This window comes from Brassica napus, chromosome C1 (genome assembly GCF_020379485.1).
Source record: "Brassica napus cultivar Da-Ae chromosome C1, Da-Ae, whole genome shotgun sequence".
In the NCBI taxonomy this organism is placed as follows: domain Eukaryota; kingdom Viridiplantae; phylum Streptophyta; class Magnoliopsida; order Brassicales; family Brassicaceae; genus Brassica; species Brassica napus.
Genome location: NC_063444.1, coordinates 44,084,615 through 44,107,276, shown reverse-complemented (window position 1 = coordinate 44,107,276; position 22,662 = coordinate 44,084,615). Strand labels below are relative to the sequence as shown.

Sequence of the window (22,662 nt, the reverse complement as noted above, 5' to 3'; positions counted from 1 at the left end):
AACTGTGAATATCCTGATACAAAGAACTGATCTTCTTACTCTATATTACCTATCATTATTGATGAAATGATCTCAATGATGAAACATTGGAGCCATTTGCCTCTAGTCAAAATTTACACAGATTTATATAATAACTTAGCAAGATCTGGTGATTATAACCTTTGTCTCCTCAAGAACTAGTACTGCTCTTTCTCCTCTTGACAACTTTCTTTGCAGTAACCTTATCATCACTCTTTTCTTCATCTTATGTACTATTCATAGCTTTTACACTATTCGGTTGGCTCCTCATGCGCAGTATCTCTCCCTTTGCAGATCCCAAGTCCTCCTCCAGCTTCTTTACTTTCTTTTCTAGCACTTCCCTCTCTTTTCTCAGACTCATCAAGAAGCTATATGCGCCTTCCATGCTTTCCTTGGCTTCTTTTGATGCTTTATTTGCCTCTTCCAGTGTTCTTTGAAGCACTTCTTTCTCGTCCTCCAAACTGGAAGCATGAGTATTCACACTCTCAAGCTCTTTTGTCAATGTCGATGTGTTTTTGTTCATCTCATCTAAGGACCTAACTGCTTCTTCAAGGTCTGTCTCAAGAGATTTCCTCGCCTCCCTGTCCATCAACATCTGCTTCTCCATAGCTTTCTCTTCTTTCTCCAATGCCAATACTGTCTTTCTCTCCTCTTCCAGTTTCTTGTTAGTGTTGTAAATCTCCACTAGCTCCTTCTGGAGGTTTTGGTTCTTGACAGAAGACTCTTCAAGTTCATGAGTCAGTCTCTCAAGCTCGTCTCTAGCTTTCTTTAAAAGATCTTTCTCCACTGCAAGTTCTCTAGCCAAAACCTCACTGTTTCCTCTTTCTTCGGCAAGCTTCTCTTCATATCTTTCCTTAGCTTCATCAAACTCTCCTCGAAATACAGAAACCTCTGATTCAAACTTTGAACACAAAGCTCTCGACTCATCAAGCAGCTTCTCCAGGTCAGAGACACTATCTCTTGACGCCTGGAGTGTTTCCTTTGCTCCTTCAAGTTCATGTATCAAGTTCTGTACATTAGTGAGTTCTATATCCAGCATCCTCTTAGAGTCTTCGTACTTCTTAGTAAGTTCAGCAGCTTTGTCTTTACTCTCATTTACATCCTTTAGCACATGATCCAGCTTTTACTTCATCTGCTGAATCTCCTCCTCTTTCCTGCTAATGACCTCCGCATCAGCAGCTGATTGAAACTCAGAAATTAACTGCAAAGCAGTGTACTCTTTTGTAACATCATCAAGCTTTTGGACATAACTCTTTTTCTCAGCCTCTAAAGTGCTTATTCTGGTGTTTAACTCCTTAATGGTAGAGTCCTTGGAGTCTAATTCATTATGAGTTCTTGTGACTTCTTCCTTAACCTGCTTGATTTCTAAAATTTCGTCACCAAGATCTCCTCTAGTTTGAGCGTAAGCAGAGTTGAGTTTCTTCAGTTCTGCTTCTTTTTCAGCCAGTGATGTGCCTATCCGTTTGTTGGGGTTGAAAACGGTTACGACGAAGTTAACGTCCAAATCCCCGCAAAATACAAGTATGTCTTTTCGCAACAAATCATGTTCGATCAAGAGAACGTCGCAACGTATGTTCCCGAGATTAAATTTTGTTCGAATTCTGTTTAGATCAAACATAAGCCATCGGAAACATACCCAGACCAGTTATGGATAGGTCCGAGTATGAAGATCGGAACACGGACGAACCAAGCTCGGTCATTACGCTACTACCGCACATGCACGCTGTACGGTTGCTACATAGCGACCGAGCGTTCGTTCCGCTCGGTCGCTACATAGCAACCGAGCTCGAGCCGAAGTCCGGTCGCTACGTAGCGACCGAGCGTTCGTTCCGCTCGGTCGCTACGTAGCGACCGAGCTGGAGCCGAAGCCCGGTCGCTACGTAGCGACCGAGCGTTCGTTCCGCTCGGTCGCTACGTAGCGACCGAGCTGGAGCCGAAGCCCGGTCGCTATGTAGCAACCGAGCGTTCGTTCCGCTCGGTCGCTATGTATCGACCTAGCTCCAGCCGAAGCTCGGTCGCTACGCAGCGACCGAGCTCTTCCGAAACGTCGATACAACAATAACCCATGCATTCTCGTCTACCCTTTGATGCTATCTTCCGAAGACCGTAGCAGACCCATTTCACGTTTCCCGCCATTCTAAGTCATCGATCAAATTTTACCGTAAAAACTGCGGAAAGTTCGTTCTTTATCGAAAGAAGCCGTAATAAACGCTTCGAGTCAGAAGACGGCCCAAAGGGACCTAAGACATGACTCGAGGCCCAACTTACGATTTGTTAACCAACAGCCCGTAAGCCGCATGACGGTTTACGCTTGGTTCGCAAGAAAAGATAAATGTCAAGTTTTCGCGGATAAATACGAAATTTGAAGATAATTACGAAGATCGGAAAAAATGGAATATCTCCATTTTTACGCTATGACGGCTTAAGGGCAGAAGAGGAAAAGCGCAAACCGACCTAGGAGCCAGTATATAAGGAGTCCTAGGCGAGAAGCATGGAGAGGACTTTTCTCAGAGCAAACTTAGCACTTAGAGCAATTAGGCATATTTCTCTTTTTGTTATTCGAGCTGCGACTCAACTAGGTTATTGCCGTCTTACGGTTTTAGAACTAGGAATCTCGCCGACAGCTCTCTAAGAAAAGAATACCGTTTCTCCTTCCCGTATCGAGAATTCCTATATAATTTAAGTGATACAATTAAAGCTTTTTCGTAGCCCAGGCTCTTACCTTGTTGTAACGCCCAAATTCAGAATAAGATCTACTTTGCTCTCTTTTCGATTTCTTATACTTTATCGTTGTTATTCTTGTGTTCTGATTGCTTGGTGTGTAGTATTAGCAGATATCTGGGACCTCTGGGAAATTAGGGTTTTCCTAGTTTCCTTATTTAAACGGAAATCGACAGTGCGAATTTCGGTTCCCACACCGTTGAGCTTCTCCTTTTTTATCTTTCAGCTCCAAACTAAGCAAGCTGATCCGATCCTGTAAACCCTCAATCAATTTAAGCTTGTCTCTGAGCACTGTTTCAAGTGACTTTCCGTCTTCACCAGCCTTTGACAGACTACTTTGGAGACTTTCTATTTGAGCTCTAAGCTCCTCACATAGTATCTTCTCGCTGCTTAGCTCCCGGCCAAGCCCTGTCACTACTTCTTTTGCAGAATTCAACTGGTTGATCAATGAGAGTTGTTCCTCTTGGGCCTTTTCTCGTTCCTTGTTCCACTCTTCCTGCTGAAGTTGCAGTCTTGCTTCAAAGTCTTTCTCCTTGGTGACCAGTGCTCTTTCTCTGTCTCCCAACTGGTTATTTACCTGTAATGTCATGGTTATCTGTGGATTAAGTAAGAAGGTTATCAAATCCAAGTAAATTCTCTATAGGGAATGAACAATTGGTTACTTCTGATAGAACAATGTTATGAGTAAATCAAAGACTAGAACATTCTGGCACAATTGTTAAGCAAAAAGAGTGTAAGGAAGTAGCAGAGAAAGCTTACAGATTCGATGGTTGCTTGAGCAGTTTTAGTATCTTTCCGAGCGAGTGCAGCGAGAACACCAGCGCTGAAAATTCCAAGACCATTCAAGAAATAAATTTGGGGATGCTCCTACACTTACTGCAACCTAACCACATAAGGCATATACTGACTTAGTAAAGTCTCTCAATCAAGAACTTTACTCGGAAGGTGCAAAGGAGATCTTTGGATTCAATTTGGGAAGGTCTAAGAGAGTTTAAAACAAACCTCAGGTTCTTGATTAAGCTTTGATGCGTTTGTCTCATTGACTCCTGAAATGAATGAAACAAGTGATGACAGTAAGGAAAGACAAACCTGAACATAAGACCATAAGCAAAAGATCTTTGTAGGAGAGGAAAGGCTAGAAGTTAGAGAACAGAACTGATAACTCACTTTCATCCGCCATAGCTGGCCCACGAGAACAAAAGCTCTTCTGTTGAAGGAAGCAGCGTCGTCGTCTGCATCTTGGTAGCGTAGAGAAGCAGAAGTTGGTCGGCGAAGCTTGCAATTAGCGACATTGCTAGAGAAAAGAAGCACGAAGTGCGATGCGATGGAGAATAAGAAGAAGATGATGGAAGGAATCGAGAAGAATGGAGAGGAGGAGACGGGGTGAAGCAAGTGTGCCCCCTATGATGAAACCCATCTCTCCACAACGTTTCTAGAGATGTGTGGCAAATAACACATCCGAACACTCGAACCCCCACAAAAAAGGACCTCAGAAAATGCCAGAAATTTATTCTAAGAAAATTCAGAATCATCATTTTTCTTCCGGCCAGTGGCAATTTCTGTAATTTTTTCGGGTCTTTGCTAAGATACTAACCAATGACAAGTAGGTGCGTAAGAGCATCCGCAACAGCAATCCTTAAAGGGAAGTTCTTAGGGGAAAAATAATTAAATAATCAGTGGACCTCATTAAAAAGTAAGGATTCAATCTTTAAAATCTCTAAATAAAGACTCTTTCTTAGTGAATCCTTGCACTATTTGTGGATCTCATCGACATGTGACAGCCCGCGATTGGTTGATATTTTTTTTTATTTTATTTGAAAAAGAAAAAAAAAATAATTAAAAAATCAAAAAATATTTTTTCTAAAGACTCTAATGAGGTATCACATTGGAGATGCTCTGAGACTTTACCGCCTCGTTGTTATCCATCCTCTCATTCTTCAAGAAAACACGTGCTGCTCACGTGCGTCTCTTCAACTCTCTCTCTCCCCGACTCCGGCCCTTGTGTCTGTTTGATTGCTAAAACCAGAGACGGCCACTCCGAATATCGATGTTCTCGCCCCCGGAAGAGTGAAACTCGTTTACAAAGATGGTGTACCGTGTACGTACTGCTCGATTCATTTTCACGAATCGAAGGTAAACAAACAGGTAAATAAATCTACACACAACCTCACTCTCACGCCTTCTCAAGACTAATTGTTGAGGAGAAAGGAGACTAATTTAGCTTCATTACACTCTCTTATCATCGTTCAGATGTTTTGCGCCCCAAACCCCGAGGAATCAGAGAACCCTCACAAGAACTGGAAACTATCAACAAACAATCCTTCACTGCGTCTGTATGTTAGACGAGAGATTGATCACAAGAATCCTCAAACTCAAACTAGACCATCCACTAGTCCGCTCAATCCTCGACGTCAAGGCCCAGTTCTTCAAATGGGCTGGCAAAATAAGATTCCTCCACTTACACGGCTTTGATACAGGAACTCGTTCGTAACGCGCACGTTAGCGTTACCCCCGGTCTGCTCTCTCAGCTTGTGAAGGCACTGGGACGGGGTAAGATGGTGGGGAAATTTTTGTCAGTGTTTTAACAAGCGAAAGGACGCAAGTACAAACCTACTTCGACTACTTACAACGAGATGGGAATGTAGAGATGTACTTACTCCCACTGTTGTTTCGTACAACACTGTTATCAAAGCTATGTTTGAGTAGAAAACACCGGTCGCAGAAGTGAGTTCTTGGGAATGTGAGTTCAAGAGTATATGGTGTGATGATTAATAAGAAAACTATCATATTATATATAGGATAAATACTACTTATGAGGAGATAATGATGTAGTTACTCAAGACCTTATCTATTTAGGTTTCTACGTTGTATATATAGAGGCGTTTTGCCAAAGAGATGAATAACACAAACTATACTTTTACATTCTAAAGTTATTTCATGGTATCAGAGCAAAAGATCGGATTTTTTTTAAAAAAATCGTGGTTCTTGTTCCTCAAGAAACATGACTGAAACTAACTCTTCTTTGTCAACTACATCTTCGACATCCCTACCTACTACCGCCAACTCATCACCATATTATCTTCATCCATCTGACAACCCCGGAGCTCATATTACTTCAGTCCTACTACGTGGTGATAACTACACCGAATGGGCCACAGAACTTTCCAATTCAATACAAGCAAAACAAAAGTTTGGATTCATCAATGGATCTTTGATCAAACCAACTACTGAACCAGATTTATCTCACTGGCTAGCCACAAACTCAATGCTTGTAGGCTGGATTCGGACATCTATTGATCCGAAAATACGTTCGACGGTGACCTTTGTTCCTGACGCCCACAAACTATGGGACACTCTACAACGCCGGTTCTCTGTGAGGAATGGTGTTCGCGTTCATCAAATACGAGAGGCAATTGGTAACTGTCAACAAAACGGTCAAACTGTGATCGAATACTATGGACGACTTTCTAAGTTATGGGAAGAGCTAGATAACCTAAAAACAACTAGGTCATGCTCATGTGAAGCCGCAACTGATATCGAGAAAGAACAAGAGGGAATTCGCGTTCATAAATTTCTCTTTGGGCTTGATGAGTCTCGTTTCCGCAACATACGTCCACAACTCATTGATGAAAATCCTCTTCCTGATATGAATAATGTGTATTCACGTGTTTTCCGAGAGGAGCAACACAACAATACAGCTCTCGGTGCAGACCTCAAAACAGAGGCCATTGGATTCTCGGTTCAGACAGACTTATCAAAACCAGAAACTTCTCTTGCCGCAGCAACAAATACATCAACTACACGAAGTCGCGACCCCAATCGTTTTTGTTCTCATTGTTCCAGAAAAGGACATGACAAGACAGAATGTTTTCTGCTTCATGGATATCCAGAATGGTGGTATGAACAACAAAAGTCTACAGGGTCAAACTCTTATGGAACAGGACAACGAGGAGGACGAGGTGGTCGATTTTCCAATTCAGGAAATCATGGTCGTGGTCGATCAAATACATCCAGAGCCATCACCAACAACACGTCCTCAACTGCACCACTCAACAATGACCAAATCTCTCAGATAATACAACTACTACAGAGCTCCCGCACGGACATCTCCTCTGAAAAACTGTCTGGTAAAGCAAAACTTTCTGATGTGATTATAGATACATGGGCCTCTCACCATATGACAGGAGATTTGTCACTTCTCAGTAACGTTACTGATATACTTCCGTCCTCAATAAAATTTTCTGATGGCCGATATTCAAGTGCACAGAAAAAGGGCACTATTACTTTGAGTGTAGACTACTATCTGACGGATGTGTTATATGTTCCTGATTTTAATTGCACACTGATTTCAGTGTCTCGACTTCTTAAGCAAACCGGCTGTATAGCCATATTCACTGATACTCTTTGTGTCTTGCAGGACCGTTTTACGAAGACCCTGATTGGAACGGGTGAAGAACGTGAGAGAGTTTATTATTTCACAGGAGTCACGGCTGCAAGTGTTCATAGGACTGCATATAAGAATTCTTCTACATCAGAACTGTGGCATCGACGGATTGGGCATCCTTCTTTTAGGATTTTGAGTTCTTTGCCGATTTTAGATAAACTTTCTTTTAGTTCAGAACAAGCTTCGTCTTGTGAGATTTGTTTTCTAGCCAAACAAACTAGATGTGTTTTTAATGAGAGTTCTAATAAAGCTTCTTCGCCATTATCTTTAATACACTGTGATGTTTGGGGACCTTACAGAACTACTTCTTCTTGTGGAGCAAAGTATTTTTTGACCATTGTTGATGATTACTCCAGAGCCGTTTGGACGTACTTAATGTTAGAAAAATCAAAGGTTTCGGGTCTTCTTCAACAATTCTTTGCTCTTTGTGAATGGCAGTTTGGGAGAGCTGTTAAGACAGTAAGGACCAATAACGGTTCTGAATTCATGGTCCTATCACCATACTTCAAGAAACACGGCATAGAACATCAAACATCATGCGTGGATACGCCACAACAGAACGGCCGAGTTGAAAGAAAACACCGCCATATCCTCAATGTTGCCAGGGCATGCTTGTTTCAGGCTCGTTTACCTCCTACTTTTTGGGGCGAAAGTATCCTTGCTGCTGCTCACCTAATCAACTACACACCTTCTCAAGTACTTCACGGTAAAACCCCATATGAGGTCCTATTCAACAAGAAACCAGACTATGATCAACTTAGAGTCTTTGGCTGCCTCTGCTATGCACATAGAAAATCCAGAGACAAAGACAAATTTGGTGATCGAAGTAGGAAATGCATTTTTGTCGGTTACCCATATGGCAAGAAAGCATGGAAGCTGTACAATCTTAATTCCAATGAGTTCTTCTCCAGCAGGGATGTTGTGTTTTCTGAAAGCAAGTTCCCTGGAGTTGGAACAGACGAGTATGTTCGACCTCCAAATACTCAGTATGATACTACTATCGAAGATTGGCTGTTACCGGGTCTCGACTCAAGGGGGAGCACGCTACCTCCAACAAACCTAACCTCTACGTCTACTTCTACATCCACCACACAATCTCCTACAAATCAATCTTCTACCTCTGCGCCCATAGCTAATTCATCTACTCCTCCTCTACCAACCACTACTACTACCTCTGCGCTAGATATCCCCAGCACTGTTTCTACACCTACAGATACTACAATGATAAATATATCTGCTCCTATTACAACAACAACTAATGATCCTCCACCCTCTCCACCATCTCCATCACCCTCGGACACTCCTACTGAAAACCCGTTGACTACTACCTCTTCTTCTCCAGGCTTACCTGAAGTTCTTGGTCGTGGCTTGCGCTACAAGACTCCATCTATTCTTCTCAAGGACTATGTCACGCACTCTGCTCTATGTGAAAATAAACTCTCTCACGATCTCTCCTTGCCTGATCAAGGTCCTCAACAAATGGTCTCAGGTACTACTCCATATCCCATCTCAAGTTATGTTTCTGACCACTTATTTTCAGATACACATCGCGCATATATGGCAGCCATCATTCAGCATGAGGTCCCTCGTTCATATAAAGAGGCTGCTAAATTAAAAATATGGAATGACGCGATGGCTAAAGAGGTACATGCTTTTGAGATCACTAATACTTGGGAAGTTGCTTCTCTACCTCCTGGCAAGAAAGCACTTGGGAATCAATGGCTGTATACGAATAAATACAATGCTGATGGTACCTTGGAAAGACCTAAAGCTCGTCTGGTTGTTCTCGGTAATCACCAAAAAGAAGGCGAGGATTACACAGAAACATTCGCACCTGTTGCCAAACATGCCACAGTCCGTATCATCTTGAAATTGGCAGCAACAAAAGGGTGGCTTGTGGATCAAATGGATGTCCACAATGCTTTCTTACATGGAGATCTTCAAGAAGAAATCTACATGAAACTTCCTCAAGGCTTTACTGCTTCAGATCCTACAAATGTTTGTCGTTTGAAGAAATCACTATATGGGTTAAAACAGGCACCAAGGTGCTGGTATGCCAAACTCTCCTCTGCTCTAGAACAGTTCGGATTCTCGCATGATTATGCTGACCAGTCACTATTCTCTAAGGTCCGAGGTTCTATTTGTCTTCATATTCTGGTGTACGTCGATGATTTCGTCATTGCCTGCAATGATGCCACCACACTTAAAGAATTCAAAGAATATCTACAACGTTGCTTCCGTATGAAGGATCTTGGCAATCTGAAATATTTTCTAGGCATTGAGGTGGCTCGTAATGAGTCTGGGTTCTATCTTTCTCAAAGGAAATACGCACTGGATATTATAGCAGAGACTGGACTCCTGGGGGCCAAACCATCACCTGTACCCGTGGAACTCAACCACAAACTCATCGCAGCTAAAGGCCCTCTCGCCAATGCGCAACAATATCGTCGCCTTGTTGGACGCTTAATCTATTTGACTCATACACGACCAGAACTTGGCTACATAGTTCACATTCTTTCCTCATTCATGCAGAAACCTCTCTTACCTCATTGGGAAGCGGCATTACGGGTCGTTCGTTACCTCAAGGGATGTCCTGGACAAGGTATCTTATTGAAAGCGACTGACTCTCTACAAGTTACTGCCTACTGCGATTCAGACTGGTCGGGGTGTCTTTTATCACGACGGTCGCTAAGTGCTTAAATTATCTACCTTGGAGACTCACCAGTGATTTGGTGAGCAAAGAAACAGGATGCTGTTGCTCTATCTTCTGCCGAGTCCGAATATCGGTCAATGTCTGTCACGCTTAAGGAACTAAAGTGGTTGAAGGAACTCCTGCAGTCATTTGGTATCTTGCACCCCACTCCTATGCGACTAATATGTGACAGCAAGTCAGCCTTATACATCGCTGCTAACCCGGTATTTCACGAAAGAACAAAACACATTGAACGGGAGTGTCACCATGTTCGGGATGCTGTTAAGTCTAAGCTGATTGCAACAGAACATGTCTCCTCAAAGAACCAGCTTGCCGACATTCTCACTAAGGCTCTACCGCGTCCTCATTTTGAAGATCTTATGTTCAAGTTGGGTATTCGAAATCTCACACTTCCAACTTGAGGAGGAGTAATAAGATAACTATCATATTATATATAGGATAAATACTACTTATGAGGAGATAATGATGTAGTTACTCAAGACCTTATCTATTTAGGTTTCTACGTTGTATATATACAGGCGTTTTGCCAAAGAGATGAATAACACAAATTATACTTTTACATTCTAAAGTTATTTCAATGATCAAACAGTTTGGGAAATGTGGGAAGCTCCGTGAAGCATTCACTACAAGAAAACAGCGACATACTGAGGGAAAAAATCGTCGGTATGTCGTCGGAATAACGTTATTCCGACGACATACCGACGAAACAAGTCCTCGGAAATAACTCCTCGGAAATTCAATTTTCCTTGGAAATCCCTTGGAATTTTCTGACGGAATTCCGAGGAAAAAAATTTCCGAGGAAACTCCGAGGACCACCAGTTCGTCGGAAAGCTCCTCGGAATATACCAAGGGAGAACGTCCTCGGAATTTACCTCGGAAGTTCCGACGAAATGTTCCTCGGAATTTTCATCGGGAAATTCCGAGGAAATGAACCCTCGGCAAATTCCGAGGAACAAGTCCCTCGGTATATTCCGAGGAACATGTCCCTCGGTATATCCCGAGGGTTCATTTCCTCGGAATTTGAACCCTCGGAAAATTCCGAGGAACTAGTCCCTCGGTATATTCCGAGGGTTTATTTCCTCGGAATTTAAAAAAAAATTAATTTTTTTTAAAAAAATAAAAATTTTGAAATTTAAATTCGAAAGTATAAAATTAAAATTAAAATTGAAATCATATTAGTTAATATTCAAAGTTTTACAAATAAAAATAAAACATTCTGAGTTTTAGAAAAAAAAAACTACGGGTCTGGCACGTGATATTCCGTGTTTTTAACGGTTTTTAACTCGTTTTGGAGCAATTAAATGGTCGGTTTTAATTAATGTTTTGGTCTATTTGATGCGTTTTGGTGTTCTTAAGTGTAATATGCAGGCTACTAGATAGCTTGCAAGAAAAGAACGCATTCGGGATTTATTCAGAAGCAAGATGGACCGAACAATGGACCGAATGAGAAGTATTGATCGCACAGGACATAGATCGACCGATCCATTGTCTGTGGATCGACCGATCCAGAGCTAAGAAGAAAAGCATGCACTAGATTGACCGATCCGACCACTGAGGATCGACCGATCCCACGCTCTACGGGCTCCACACGCACCAATGAGCTTTTCACTCCTTTTTACCCACTCCCCTCAAGAAGGGACAAAAAATCGACTTTTGGGACTCAGAAAAGATTAGAGACGACCAAGAAGGAGATTTACAAGTTCTTGAGAGAGATTTGAGAGTTTTGTAACTTGTTTTGTGTGATTTGTGAAGATTTGTAAAGGAGTTCATCTCAAAACCATTTGGAGAAGATCTTCTGAACCTTTACTCTGTTTTAATACAATCTTATCATGTTTTCTTCATCAAAATCGTGTTGTTCTTGCTTAGTTATGTGTGAGTAGTCATCTAGTTGGGTTTAGGGGTTCTCATAGGGGATTTCTTGATGTTTTGATTCATAAAACGTGTGTAGACTAAGGGATTACGTTTTGGTTCTTCATCTAATGGATTTCTTACTGCTTGAACTGAATTGATCACTTAGTTCATGATATCAGATTGTTTGATGCACCGAAAGTGATTGTTTGAACTTCCGAAAATACTTTAGATGAGCAAAGTGTCCTTAACCCTCGGAAGTTGATGTTATTGCGCTTTGTGAACATATTGAACCTGTTCTTAATGCTTGTTTAGAAATTGAAACTCAGCGGAAGTTAGTGTGGAGATTTCTATAACATAGAGAATTAGCGCTACGGAAGTAGGTTAATTCTAATATCGTGTTTGAGTTCTAGACGGTTCTTAATATATCCCTGTGTCTGCCATTAATTGTATCTTGATTAAAAAGAAATCCCTGAGAATTCCCAATGCCCAACGTTTGTTTTAAAATAGTTTTCAAATCGTTTAAATCATCTTTTTACAGCTTGTTTATGTTTTGTGACACTAAAGAAAATTAAATAAAAACCATCAAAAATATATCTTCGTTCGCTGTAGCTATTAACTTGTCTGCAACTCTACGTGTGATCATCGGTCCCTGTGGATTCGATCCCGCATTACTACTGCGTACTTTACTGTGCACTTGCAGTTAGATAATCGGGTTAAAACTCGACACATCAAGTTTTTGGCGCCGTTGCCGGGGACCATTTGGTCACCCTAGAGTTAATGATCAGTTTAAGACTATAGCATTTTTATTTTGTCTAATGTTTCTGTCTTTCTCTTTCTGTTTGTGTTTTCAGGTGAATGAGCGGATTTCATACTAGAAGCAAAGGATCATCGAATTTAATACCTTTGGAGTTAGAGCTCGGCCGCCTAGAGAGACAAGTGAAAAAGAAAAGACTTGAGTCCGCTGAAGAGGTTGAAATGGCTGAACACCAAGAAGACCAGTTTCAGGACAACCCGCAAAATCCAATTCCTGTAGATGAACGAGAAGGCAACAATGCTGGTGATAATCAGCAGGCTGGTGTAGCTGCAAGACAACAGGCTGGAGACTATGGCATGCCTAGGATGACGCTTGCACATTATGATACACCAGATGCATTCTATGCCGATCGTTCTGGGATTCGCCCACCTCCCATTGAGAGAAGAGACTTTGAGATCAAGACTGGTCTCATTAATTTGGTGGAGAAAAATCCGTTTCATGGAAACCCGTCTGAGGACCCGATGTATCACTTGGAGCATTTTGAGCGAGTCTGTGACACCAGCAGACATAATGGAGTTCCTCAAGGCGCTTTGAAATGCAGGTTGTTCCCGTTTTCCTTAGCTGATAAAGCTATCAGATGGTTAAAGTCCATCCCTCCAGGATCTCTTACTACATGGGAAGAGACAAGAGCTGCTTTTCTACAGCATTTCTTCACCAAGTCAAGGTCCACATATCTGAGAAGCAGAATTGGAAGCTTTCAGCAGCTTGATTCAGAAAGCTTTCATGAGGCTTGGGAGCGTTTCAAGGAGTACACACAGGACTGCCCTCACCATGGTTACACTGATGTGAGCTTGCTGAACATTTTCTATAATGGAGTTCATGAAGAGAGTCAAGATGCCATGGACACAGCAAGTAATGGTGATTTCATGACCAAGACTGTTGAAGAAGCTTACACCTTGCTGAACAACCTGTCATCCAGCAAAGCAAACCGCAAGTCAAGGTTTGACACCAGCCAGGAGGGTGTTGGTTATGAATCCAAGAAGATAGATGAGCTGAATGCCAAGATTGCGATGCTTCTCAAGAGAGATCAGAAATCTGTGAAATTTGTGGAGGAGCAAGGCTATCGTTCCTCACAAGACTGTTGGTGATGATTCAGATGATATGCAAGCTGATGTGAACTACATTAGTGGTCAAGGAAACTACAACAGAGGCTACAATCAGAACCTTGGATGGAGTCAAAATCAGCAAAATAATCTGTCTTACCGGAGCAACAATGTGGAGAATCCACAACATCAGTCCTACCCTCAGGCAGGAAACAGGCAGAACCAGAATCAGAACCAGAGTGTGTTCAACCAAGGATATCAGAACAGAAATCAATATCAGGGGAACAACTCGGGCAACTCAGGATTTCAGCAAAGGCAGCAGTACAACAACTACCAGAATCAAGGGAATGCCTCTTCGTCACAGTCTTCTCAGGATAACGAAATTAAGAAGATGCTGCAAATGGTGCTAGAAGGTCAGAAGAATAGCACTGCAGAGATAAACACCAAGGTGGATAACATGTATGGAGAGCTTAATGGGAAGTTTGAAGCTTTGAACACCCATTTGAAAGTTTTGGAAAAGCAAGTTGCTCAAACCGCCTCCAGCAGCAGAACAGCACCTGGATTTCTACCAGGGAAGTCAGAGACGAATCCCAAGGAGTTTGTGAATGCTGTAACACTTAGGAGTGGAAAAACGATTGAGGGATCGAATAAGAAAGAGATCGACCGATCTCAGGAACAGATCGACCGATCCAAGGGGACGGAGATCGACCGATCCGGTCCATGTGGATCGACCGATCCCGTGTCAACGAAGCCAAATTCCTCTGAACCTGAAGAGGTGTATGTGGCGCCTCCTGCTTATGTTCCTAAGGCTCCATACCCATCCAGACCAAGGCAGAAGATCAAAGAACGTGAGTACGAGAAGCTAAAGAACCTTGTTGGGGAGTTACATGTGAGATTGCCATTCGTTGAAGCGGTGAAGATGGTACCTTCTCTTAAAAGGTACATGAAGGAGATTCTTACCGATAAGATGAGCCTAGAGCGTGGTGTGTTGATGCTCAATGAGGAATGTAGCGCAGTTCTACAAAATGTCATGCCTAAAAAGCGTGAAGATCCCGGAGCATTTGTTCTACCATGCCGCATTGGATCACTTACCTTTGAGAGGAGTCTCTGCGATCTGGGTTCAGGAGTGAGCCTAATGCCTTTCTCTGTCTCTGAGAGGCTAGGCATGACGAACTACAAACCTACAAGGATCTCCTTGGTCCTTGCTGACCGATCAGTGCGAAGACCAGTCGGTGTACTAGAAAACATCCCTGTTGGTGTTGGAAAGGGATATGTGCTTACCGATTTTGTAGTTCTGGAGCTGGAAGAGGAACCTAAAGATCCTCTCATTTTGGGCAGACCGTTTTTAGCTACTGCTGGAGCCATGATTGATGTACAGAATGGGCATATAGACTTACGTCTAGGAGACATGGCGATGAGATACAATGTGGAGAAGGTGCTGAAAAATCCGACTATTGATGGACAGACTTTCTGGGTTGATACATTGACTGAACTGGTGGAGGAAATGGATGAAGAGTTGCACACTGATGATCCTCTACAAGTCGCATTGACCCAAAGGGAGAGTGAGTTCGGGTTCATGAACCAAGAAGTGGTTGGATTTTCTGAGATTTTGGATTCAGCCTCACCGATTGAGAAGCATGTCGCCTATGTCAGCCTTGAAGACTCAGGCACCGATAAAACCGTCAAACCGTCATCCTCCCAACCAGATTGGAGTGAGGAGAATGCTCCAAAGGTGGAACTTAAAGCCCTCCCAGCTGGGCTGAGGTATGCATTCTTGGGACCGAATTCCACATATCCTGTTATTATTTGTGCTAACCTGAATAATGTGGAGACCGCTTTGCTTCTTTCAAAATTGCGAAAGTATAGAAAAGCATTGGGGTACTCTTTGGATGATATTACAGGTATTTCTCCAGATCTTTGCATGCACAAGATTCACTTGGAGGATGAGTCAAAGACGTCCATAGAGCACCAGCGAAGACTGAATCCCAAACTGATGGAAGTTGTGAAAAAGGAGATTCTAAAGCTGTTGAGTGCAGGGGTGATCTACCCAATTTCAGACAGCACTTGGGTGAGCCCGGTTCATGTGGTTCCTAAGAAGGGTGGCATCACTGTCATCACAAATGAGAAGGCTGAGCTGATTCCTACCAGAACAGTCACAGGGCATAGGATGTGCATTGACTACAGGAAGCTAAACTCAGCCACAAGGAAGGACCACTTCCCACTTCCTTTCATTGACCAGATGCTGGAAAGACTAGCCAACCACCCCTACTACTGTTTTCTCGATGGCTACTCCGGGTTCTTTCAGATACCCATTCATCCAGAGGACCAAGAGAAGACAACATTCACCTGTCCATACGGTACTTTTGCCTACAGGAGAATGCCCTTCGGATTGTGCAATGCTCCTGCCACTTTCCAGAGATGCATGATGTCGATCTTTACTGATCTTATTGAGGACATTATGGAGGTTTTTATGGACGATTTCTCAGTCTACGGTTCTTCATTTACCGACTGCCTTGCTAATCTGTGCAAGGTGCTGGAAAGATGTGAGGAGAAGAACTTGGTGCTAAATTGGGAGAAGTGCCATTTCATGGTGAAAGATGGCATTGTTTTGGGTCACAGGATATCAGAGCAGGGTATCGAGGTTGACAAAGCAAAGATTGAAGTTATGACCAGCCTACAGCCTCCTAGGACAGTGAGGGATATTCGGAGTTTTCTGGGACATGCCGGTTTCTACAGGAGGTTTATCAAAGACTTCTCTATGATAGCGAGGCCACTCACCCGTCTGCTGTGCAAAGAAGCGAAGTTTGTTTTTGATGCTGACTGCCTCGCTGCGTTTCAGATTCTCAAGAAGTCTCTAGTCAGTGCTCCCATTGTGCAGCCACCAGATTGGGACTTGCCATTTGAAATAATGTGTGACGCAAGTGATTACGCGATTGGAGCTGTTTTGGGGCAGAGAAAAGACAAGAAACTCCATGTGATCTATTATGCCAGCCGAACGCTTGATGATGCTCAAATCAAGTATGCTACCACTGAGAAGGAGTTGCTGGCAGTAGTTTATGCTTTCGAGAAGTTCAGGTCCTATTTGGTGGGCTCGAAAGTAATTGTGCACACAGATCATGCAGCCTTGAAGTACCTGATGACGAAAAAAGATGCTAAACCGAGACTCTTAAGGTGGATCTTACTGCTACAGGAGTTTGATATTGAGATCAGAGACAAGAGAGGAGCAGAAAATGGAGTGGCAGATCATCTTTCCCGAATGATACATTACCCGAGGAGAATGTCTATGTGATCACCTTGCTGGAGGATGAGTATTTGGATCAGGCTGATTGATGTGTCATGAGACAAATTCAGGATGATCTCCCATGGTTTGCAGACTTTGCAAACTACCTATGTGCTGGAATTGAACCACCGAACCTGAAGGGGTATGAGAGGAAGAAGTTCATGAGAGATGTGAATCACAACTACTGGGATGATCCTTTCCTCTACAAGAGATGCTCAGATGGTTTATTCAGGAGATGTGTTCTGGAGAATGAGATGCAAGGGATTCTTTTCCACTGCCACAGTTCAGAATACGCAGGCCATTTTGCAACATTCAAGACGGTTTCTAAGGTCCTGCAGGCTGGTTACTGGTGGCCTACACTTTTCAGAGACGCCCATGAGTTTGTCTCAAAGTGTGATGCATGTCAGCGGAAGGGCAACATCAGTAAGAGAAATGAGATGCCCCAAAATTTCATCCTTGAAGTTGAAGTTTTTGATGTATGGGGAATTGATTTTATGGGCCCTTTCCCATCTTCTTATGGAAATGAGTACATCCTGGTTGCGGTTGATTATGTCTCCAAGTGGGTGGAAGCAGTAGCCAGCAAGACAAATGACTCTAGTGTTGTCAAGAAAATGTTCAAGACAGTCATTTTTCCAAGATTCGGGATCCCGAGAGTGGTTATTAGTGATGGAGGCTCTCACTTCATCAACAAGACGTTCGATAAACTGCTGAAGAAACATGGAGTAAAGCATAAGGTAGCTACACCTTATCATCCTCAGACAAGTGGGCAGGTTGAAATATCGAACCGAGAAATCAAGGGGATTTTGGAGAAGGCTGTAGGCAAAACAAGGAAAGACTGGGCTGTGAAGCTTGATGACGCCTTATGGGCGTATAGAACCGCCTACAAGACTCCCTTGGGCACCACTCCTTTTAATCTGGTCTATGGAAAGTCTTGTCACCTACCTGTGGAATTGGAGTACAGTGGTTTTTGGGCAACGAAGTTGATGAACTTCGACATTAAAACCGCTGCAGAAAGGAGGATGGTTCAGTTGAACGAGCTGGACGAGATTCGGTTGAACGCCTATGAGAACACCAAAATCTACAAGGAAAGAACTAAGGCGTGGCATGACAGAAAGATAATCCCGAGAGACTTCGCTGCTGGAGACAAAGTCCTTCTGTTCAACTCTAGACTCAAGCTATTTCCTGGAAAGCTTAAGTCTCGTTGGTCCGGACCTTTCACCATCACAGAGGTTAGACCTTATGGAGCTGTTGTCTTGGAAGAGAATGGGAGGAAGTTCACAGTCAATGGGCAGAGGCTAAAACCTTACTTCACAGATGCAAAACCCGAAGAAGGAACCAACATTCCTTTATCGGAACCTGATCTCGCCTAAGGACAACAAAATAGTCAGGCTCGCGACTTTAAACAAGCGCTGAGTGGGAGGCAACCCACATGGTTTGATTTTCTTTCTCTTTTGTGATTATGTTTTCTTGTGTGAATTGATTTTTGGTTGTGTTTTTAGATGATTTTCAGGCATGTATCACGATCAGGCAGAGATCGATCGATCCTAAAGAAACAGAACGGGCGATCCATGTAAGAGATCGGTCGATCCGGGTGAGGTAGAGCGGTCGATCTCAGGAGAAGATCGGTCGATCCGACGCGTATGGATCGGTCGATCTAAGGTAAGTATTGCCCGGTTTGATTTCACTTAATTTAAACCGGAAAACACCCATAGAACACCCAACTCGCGAAAATATCGATCAAAACACATATCATTTCATCTTCCTCTCCTCTCAAACTCTCTCAAACCTCTCAAGAACACCAAATTCGATTTCCATCATCTCTCATCCGATTTTTGTAATTCTTGGTGCTAAACTCATTAGTTTTTCAAGCTCTATCCGTTTCTACCATCAGTTTTCATCAAGACACAGGTATGACTCTCTAATTTTGGAATCTAAAATCGCCCTAGGGTTTGATGTTGGGGAATCTCCGAATTCTAAATGGAATGGCATCTAGGATGGTTTATTTGTGATGATTATACTCATGGGTTACCTTGATTGCCAATTTCGTGGGTTGAATTGAGATTTTAGAGAAATAATTTCCAATGGTCATAATGTTGATAAAAGTTCAAATTAAAACTGAAATTCTAATTGTTTGAATGAAATGCTTGAATATTCATGATGATTAACACTTTGCAGCATGATTTCTTTAAGCAATTATGAATTTGGAACTGAAAAATAAAAATTTTAATTTTGAGTTTAATTGAAAAACGAAAATTGGAATGGAGTGTGATGTGTTATCTTGAGTTTTGAGAAGAGATGTGTGCTAAATTTTTACATGTTTAGGGGATTGATCAGAATTGATTTTATAAGAGTGTTTTTCTATTTGTCTCTTACTTGGGTTTTGATGAATTAATTTTGCAGATAATGCCTAAGAGACAGAAGAAGAAGGGTGAGCGTGGGAGTTCCTCGGTACAGACTGCTAGGCTCAGCACAAAGGGCAATTTCCGAAAGACGGATAGGTCTCATCCTGCGAATCGAGAGATAACCCAGCAGTGGGATATACATGATGATGATTTCTACGAGCAGATGAGGGGAGTGGAAATATGTCCGTCGCGCTTCGCTCACAGAGACACTACAGATGCATTGGGGATAACCGAGGATATTGAAGCCTTGTTCGAGAAGATTGGCCTGGGGTACATCTTCGATCTCCACTGTGATTGCTATGCTGATTTGACCAGGCAGTTCCTCGCATCAGCCCGCCTCTACCATCCTGACGAGGACAACCCGGTAGCTGATAAGGCGATGTTCTCCTTCATTGTGAACAGGCAGTTCCACTCCATGACCATCTTTCAGCTGTGCGACGTCTTTGGGTTCGGGAAAGGACGTCAATCTTGTGTTCCTGACTTCCCGGAACACAATGATTTCTGGAAATTCATCGCTTCAGGAAACTTCATCTCTCGAGAGGCCAAGCAAGCTAGAATTCGTAGCCCTGTTCTGCGATATGCAGTGAGAGTGATCAGCAGTGTTATCTATGGGAAGACAGAACCCGCTGCAGTGACAAAAGATGAGCTAGCTCTTCTGTTCATCGGGGCTGGACACCTATGGCCTCAGGGCGCAGACATTACCTATGTTAGCGGGAAGGACATAAACATAGGAGCTGTGATCGCGGAGAAGCTTGCGTACTTCAAAGTTTCAGACACGAAGAGATGTGGGTTTGGAGCGGTTATCACACGGATCTTAAGGCAATGTGGAGTGTTTCTTCCACCTTTTGACAGAGTGGTGGATAAGAAGGGGATGCATCAGAACTTTTTCGACATGAGAGCACTCATTAGCAGCCACTACCTCACCGGCCCTTGGCGAGGTAGCATCGACAAGTCAGCCCCTCATATCTACCAGTTCCATGACCCACAAGGGAGAGAGCAATTTGTCAAACTACCCTATACCGCCATCACCGAGCTGACTGATCCAGGTGCTCTCATATTTCTACCACCGCCTGCATTTCTCTGCGCCAGACCCGCGACACTGAAGAAGAAAGGAGTCGCATCATCATCGACACACCAGCAGGCACCACATGATGATATAGAGGAGGAGCCTGAAGATGAGGAAAGTCTTTTCCCCACGGATTTCACTCCGTATATGCTGCCACCAGCACCTCCCGCTACTGCATCCGCTGCTGAGATCAACGCTTGGTCCATCAAGAGCCATCAAACCAACAACTCCATACTGCTGAAGATGTGGAAGGGAATCTGCAACATTAAGAAGGGATGCGCATCACAGCCAGCTGTTTCTGGAGATAGCGATGACGACTCAGGCGCTCACGACACCGCTGCTGGACCTGAGGCAGCGGAGGACTCTGATGATGATGGAGCATTGGAGAGGCGCTCGAAGAGGCGCACTGACCGCAACGCCTGATCGGTAATCTCTCTTGGAATTATTTTCACACCGAGACGGTGTGAAGTAAGTCTGGGGGAGGATGCTACTTATGTACCATATTGCTATTATTTCTTTTATTTTCTTAGTTTATCGGATTTGCTTGTGTTTTAAAAACTCTCTACGTATTTTTATCAGACCCTGTGATGATTATTAGACTATTTCCTTGTGTGTTGTGCATTACATTTCATATTGGCCATTTTTCAGGACTGTTAGCGCAGACAAACCGAGGAACCACTTGACCAAACAACCTCTCCTTAAATCTTTTATCAAGTCTCGGTGAATTGTAATCGACTCAACTATTTTTGACCATTAATGAATTTAATTTCTTTTGACCAGGAATCAACATCAGGAAACGGTACACCATATACACATTCAGGATTTTCTTTACCACATTTTACCACTCTTTAATAATCCTGAATGGCCAGACTCATCAATAGTTTGGTACCACACCTACACCTTACCCTTTTATTTCATCTCCATGCATTCTTACACACTGATCATATGTGCATACATGTGCAAAAACAATGGAGAGATTAGGGTAGACATGGTTCATCCGACTGCTTAGGTAGGATCGGAACATTTAGGTGGTTAGACACGGACCTGTGTGTCTAGAGGTGTAAATAGAAAAATTGGGTGTTGTAAGTGTGTGATTGCATCGCAGTGTATATATTCGATTTCGGTTTGTATAAGTTTTCGTTCTAAAATAAAAAAAAAAAAATCCAGATATGAATCGATTGATTACCACAAAACATTTGCAAGTAATCGGTCGATTCTAAAAAAAAAAAAAAAAAAAAAAAAAAAAAAAAAAGAAGTTCATGTTTATATCTCATTCAGTAGATTTGATTTAGACATTTTATTTTTATTTTGTGTACCAGAGATGATGCGTTGTTTAAATTTGGGGTTAGAGTTTGAGATTTGTTGGGTTTTGATCATTTGAGACTTCAGCAGTTCGAAAACGTGGTTATCAATATACTCGGTTTCTCCAGCGATTTTGCATAATGTTTTGCATTTTTTGTTATTGCTGATACCCACAAACACTTGAGCCTCACCTAATTAAACACTAAAACAGCCTCCCAAACACCGAGCCCGTTATACCTGATGGAGATATCTTTGGTGGAAAGGTCACGCCCTTTTTAATGAATGTAAAGAGTTGATTACTTGAAACTGAGACTTGCAGGTCTGAAATATGGAAAGGTTTGCGCGGTCTTGGTGGGGATTTGGAATGAATGCCTTGACAGTCTCTGATTTAAGTGGTTAGCGAAATCACAAGGTAAGGTCTACTGAGGGTTAGTGAGCTCCCAAATTTTAATCCTCTTTACTTGAGGACAAGCAAAGATTCAAGTCTGGGGGAGTTGATATTCCGTGTTTGTAACGGTTTTTAACTCGTTTTGGAGCAATTAAATGGTCGGTTTTAATTAATGTTTTGGTCTATTTGATGCGTTTTGGTGTTCTTAAGTGTAATATGCAGGTTACTAGATAGCTTGCAAGAAAAGAACGCATTCGGAATTTATTCAGAAGCAAGATGGACCGAACAATGGACCGAATGAGAAGTATTGATCGCACAGGACATAGATCGACCGATCCATTGTCTGTGGATCGACCGATCCAGAGCTAAGAAGAAAAGCATGCACTAGATCGACCGATCCGACCATTGAGGATCGACCGATCCCACGCTCTACGGGCTCCACACGCACCAATGAGCTTTTCACTCCTTTTTACCCACTCCCCTCAAGAAGGGACGAAAAACGGGACTTTTGGGGACTCAGAAAAGATTAGAGACGACCAAGAAGGAGATTTACAAGTTCTTGAGAGAGATTTGAGAGTTTTGTAACTTGTTTTGTGTGATTTGTGAAGATTTGTAAAGGA

At 42.7% G+C, this 22,662-nt stretch overlaps 1 protein-coding gene, 1 non-coding gene and 1 pseudogene across 2 annotated transcripts; 1 reads left to right on the top strand and 2 right to left on the bottom strand.

Annotated features, from left to right (window-relative positions):
* Window positions 1-55: 55 nt before the first annotated feature.
* Window positions 56-4,156, bottom strand: LOC106375070 (annotated as a pseudogene).
* A 9,076-nt stretch (window positions 4,157-13,232) lies between these two features.
* LOC125581099 lies at window positions 13,233-13,339 on the bottom strand. Its single transcript, XR_007318810.1, has one exon. It is a non-coding gene; the product is annotated as a small nucleolar RNA R71 (small nucleolar RNA).
* Window positions 13,340-18,655: 5,316 nt separating this feature from the next.
* Window positions 18,656-20,905, top strand: LOC125580928. The gene is made up of 2 exons (XM_048746218.1): window positions 18,656-18,792; window positions 19,285-20,905. Exon 2 carries the CDS (start codon window positions 19,288-19,290, stop codon window positions 20,773-20,775), a length of 1,488 nt encoding a protein of 495 aa, XP_048602175.1. The 5' UTR covers window positions 18,656-18,792; window positions 19,285-19,287; the 3' UTR covers window positions 20,776-20,905.
* The last annotated feature ends 1,757 nt before the right edge of the window (window positions 20,906-22,662 follow it).

Bases quoted from the DNA above. Each gene is read 5' to 3' on its own strand.
- LOC125580928 (XM_048746218.1), top strand. From the start codon at position 19,288: ATGCCTAAGAGACAGAAGAAGAAGGGTGAGCGTGGGAGTTCCTCGGTA.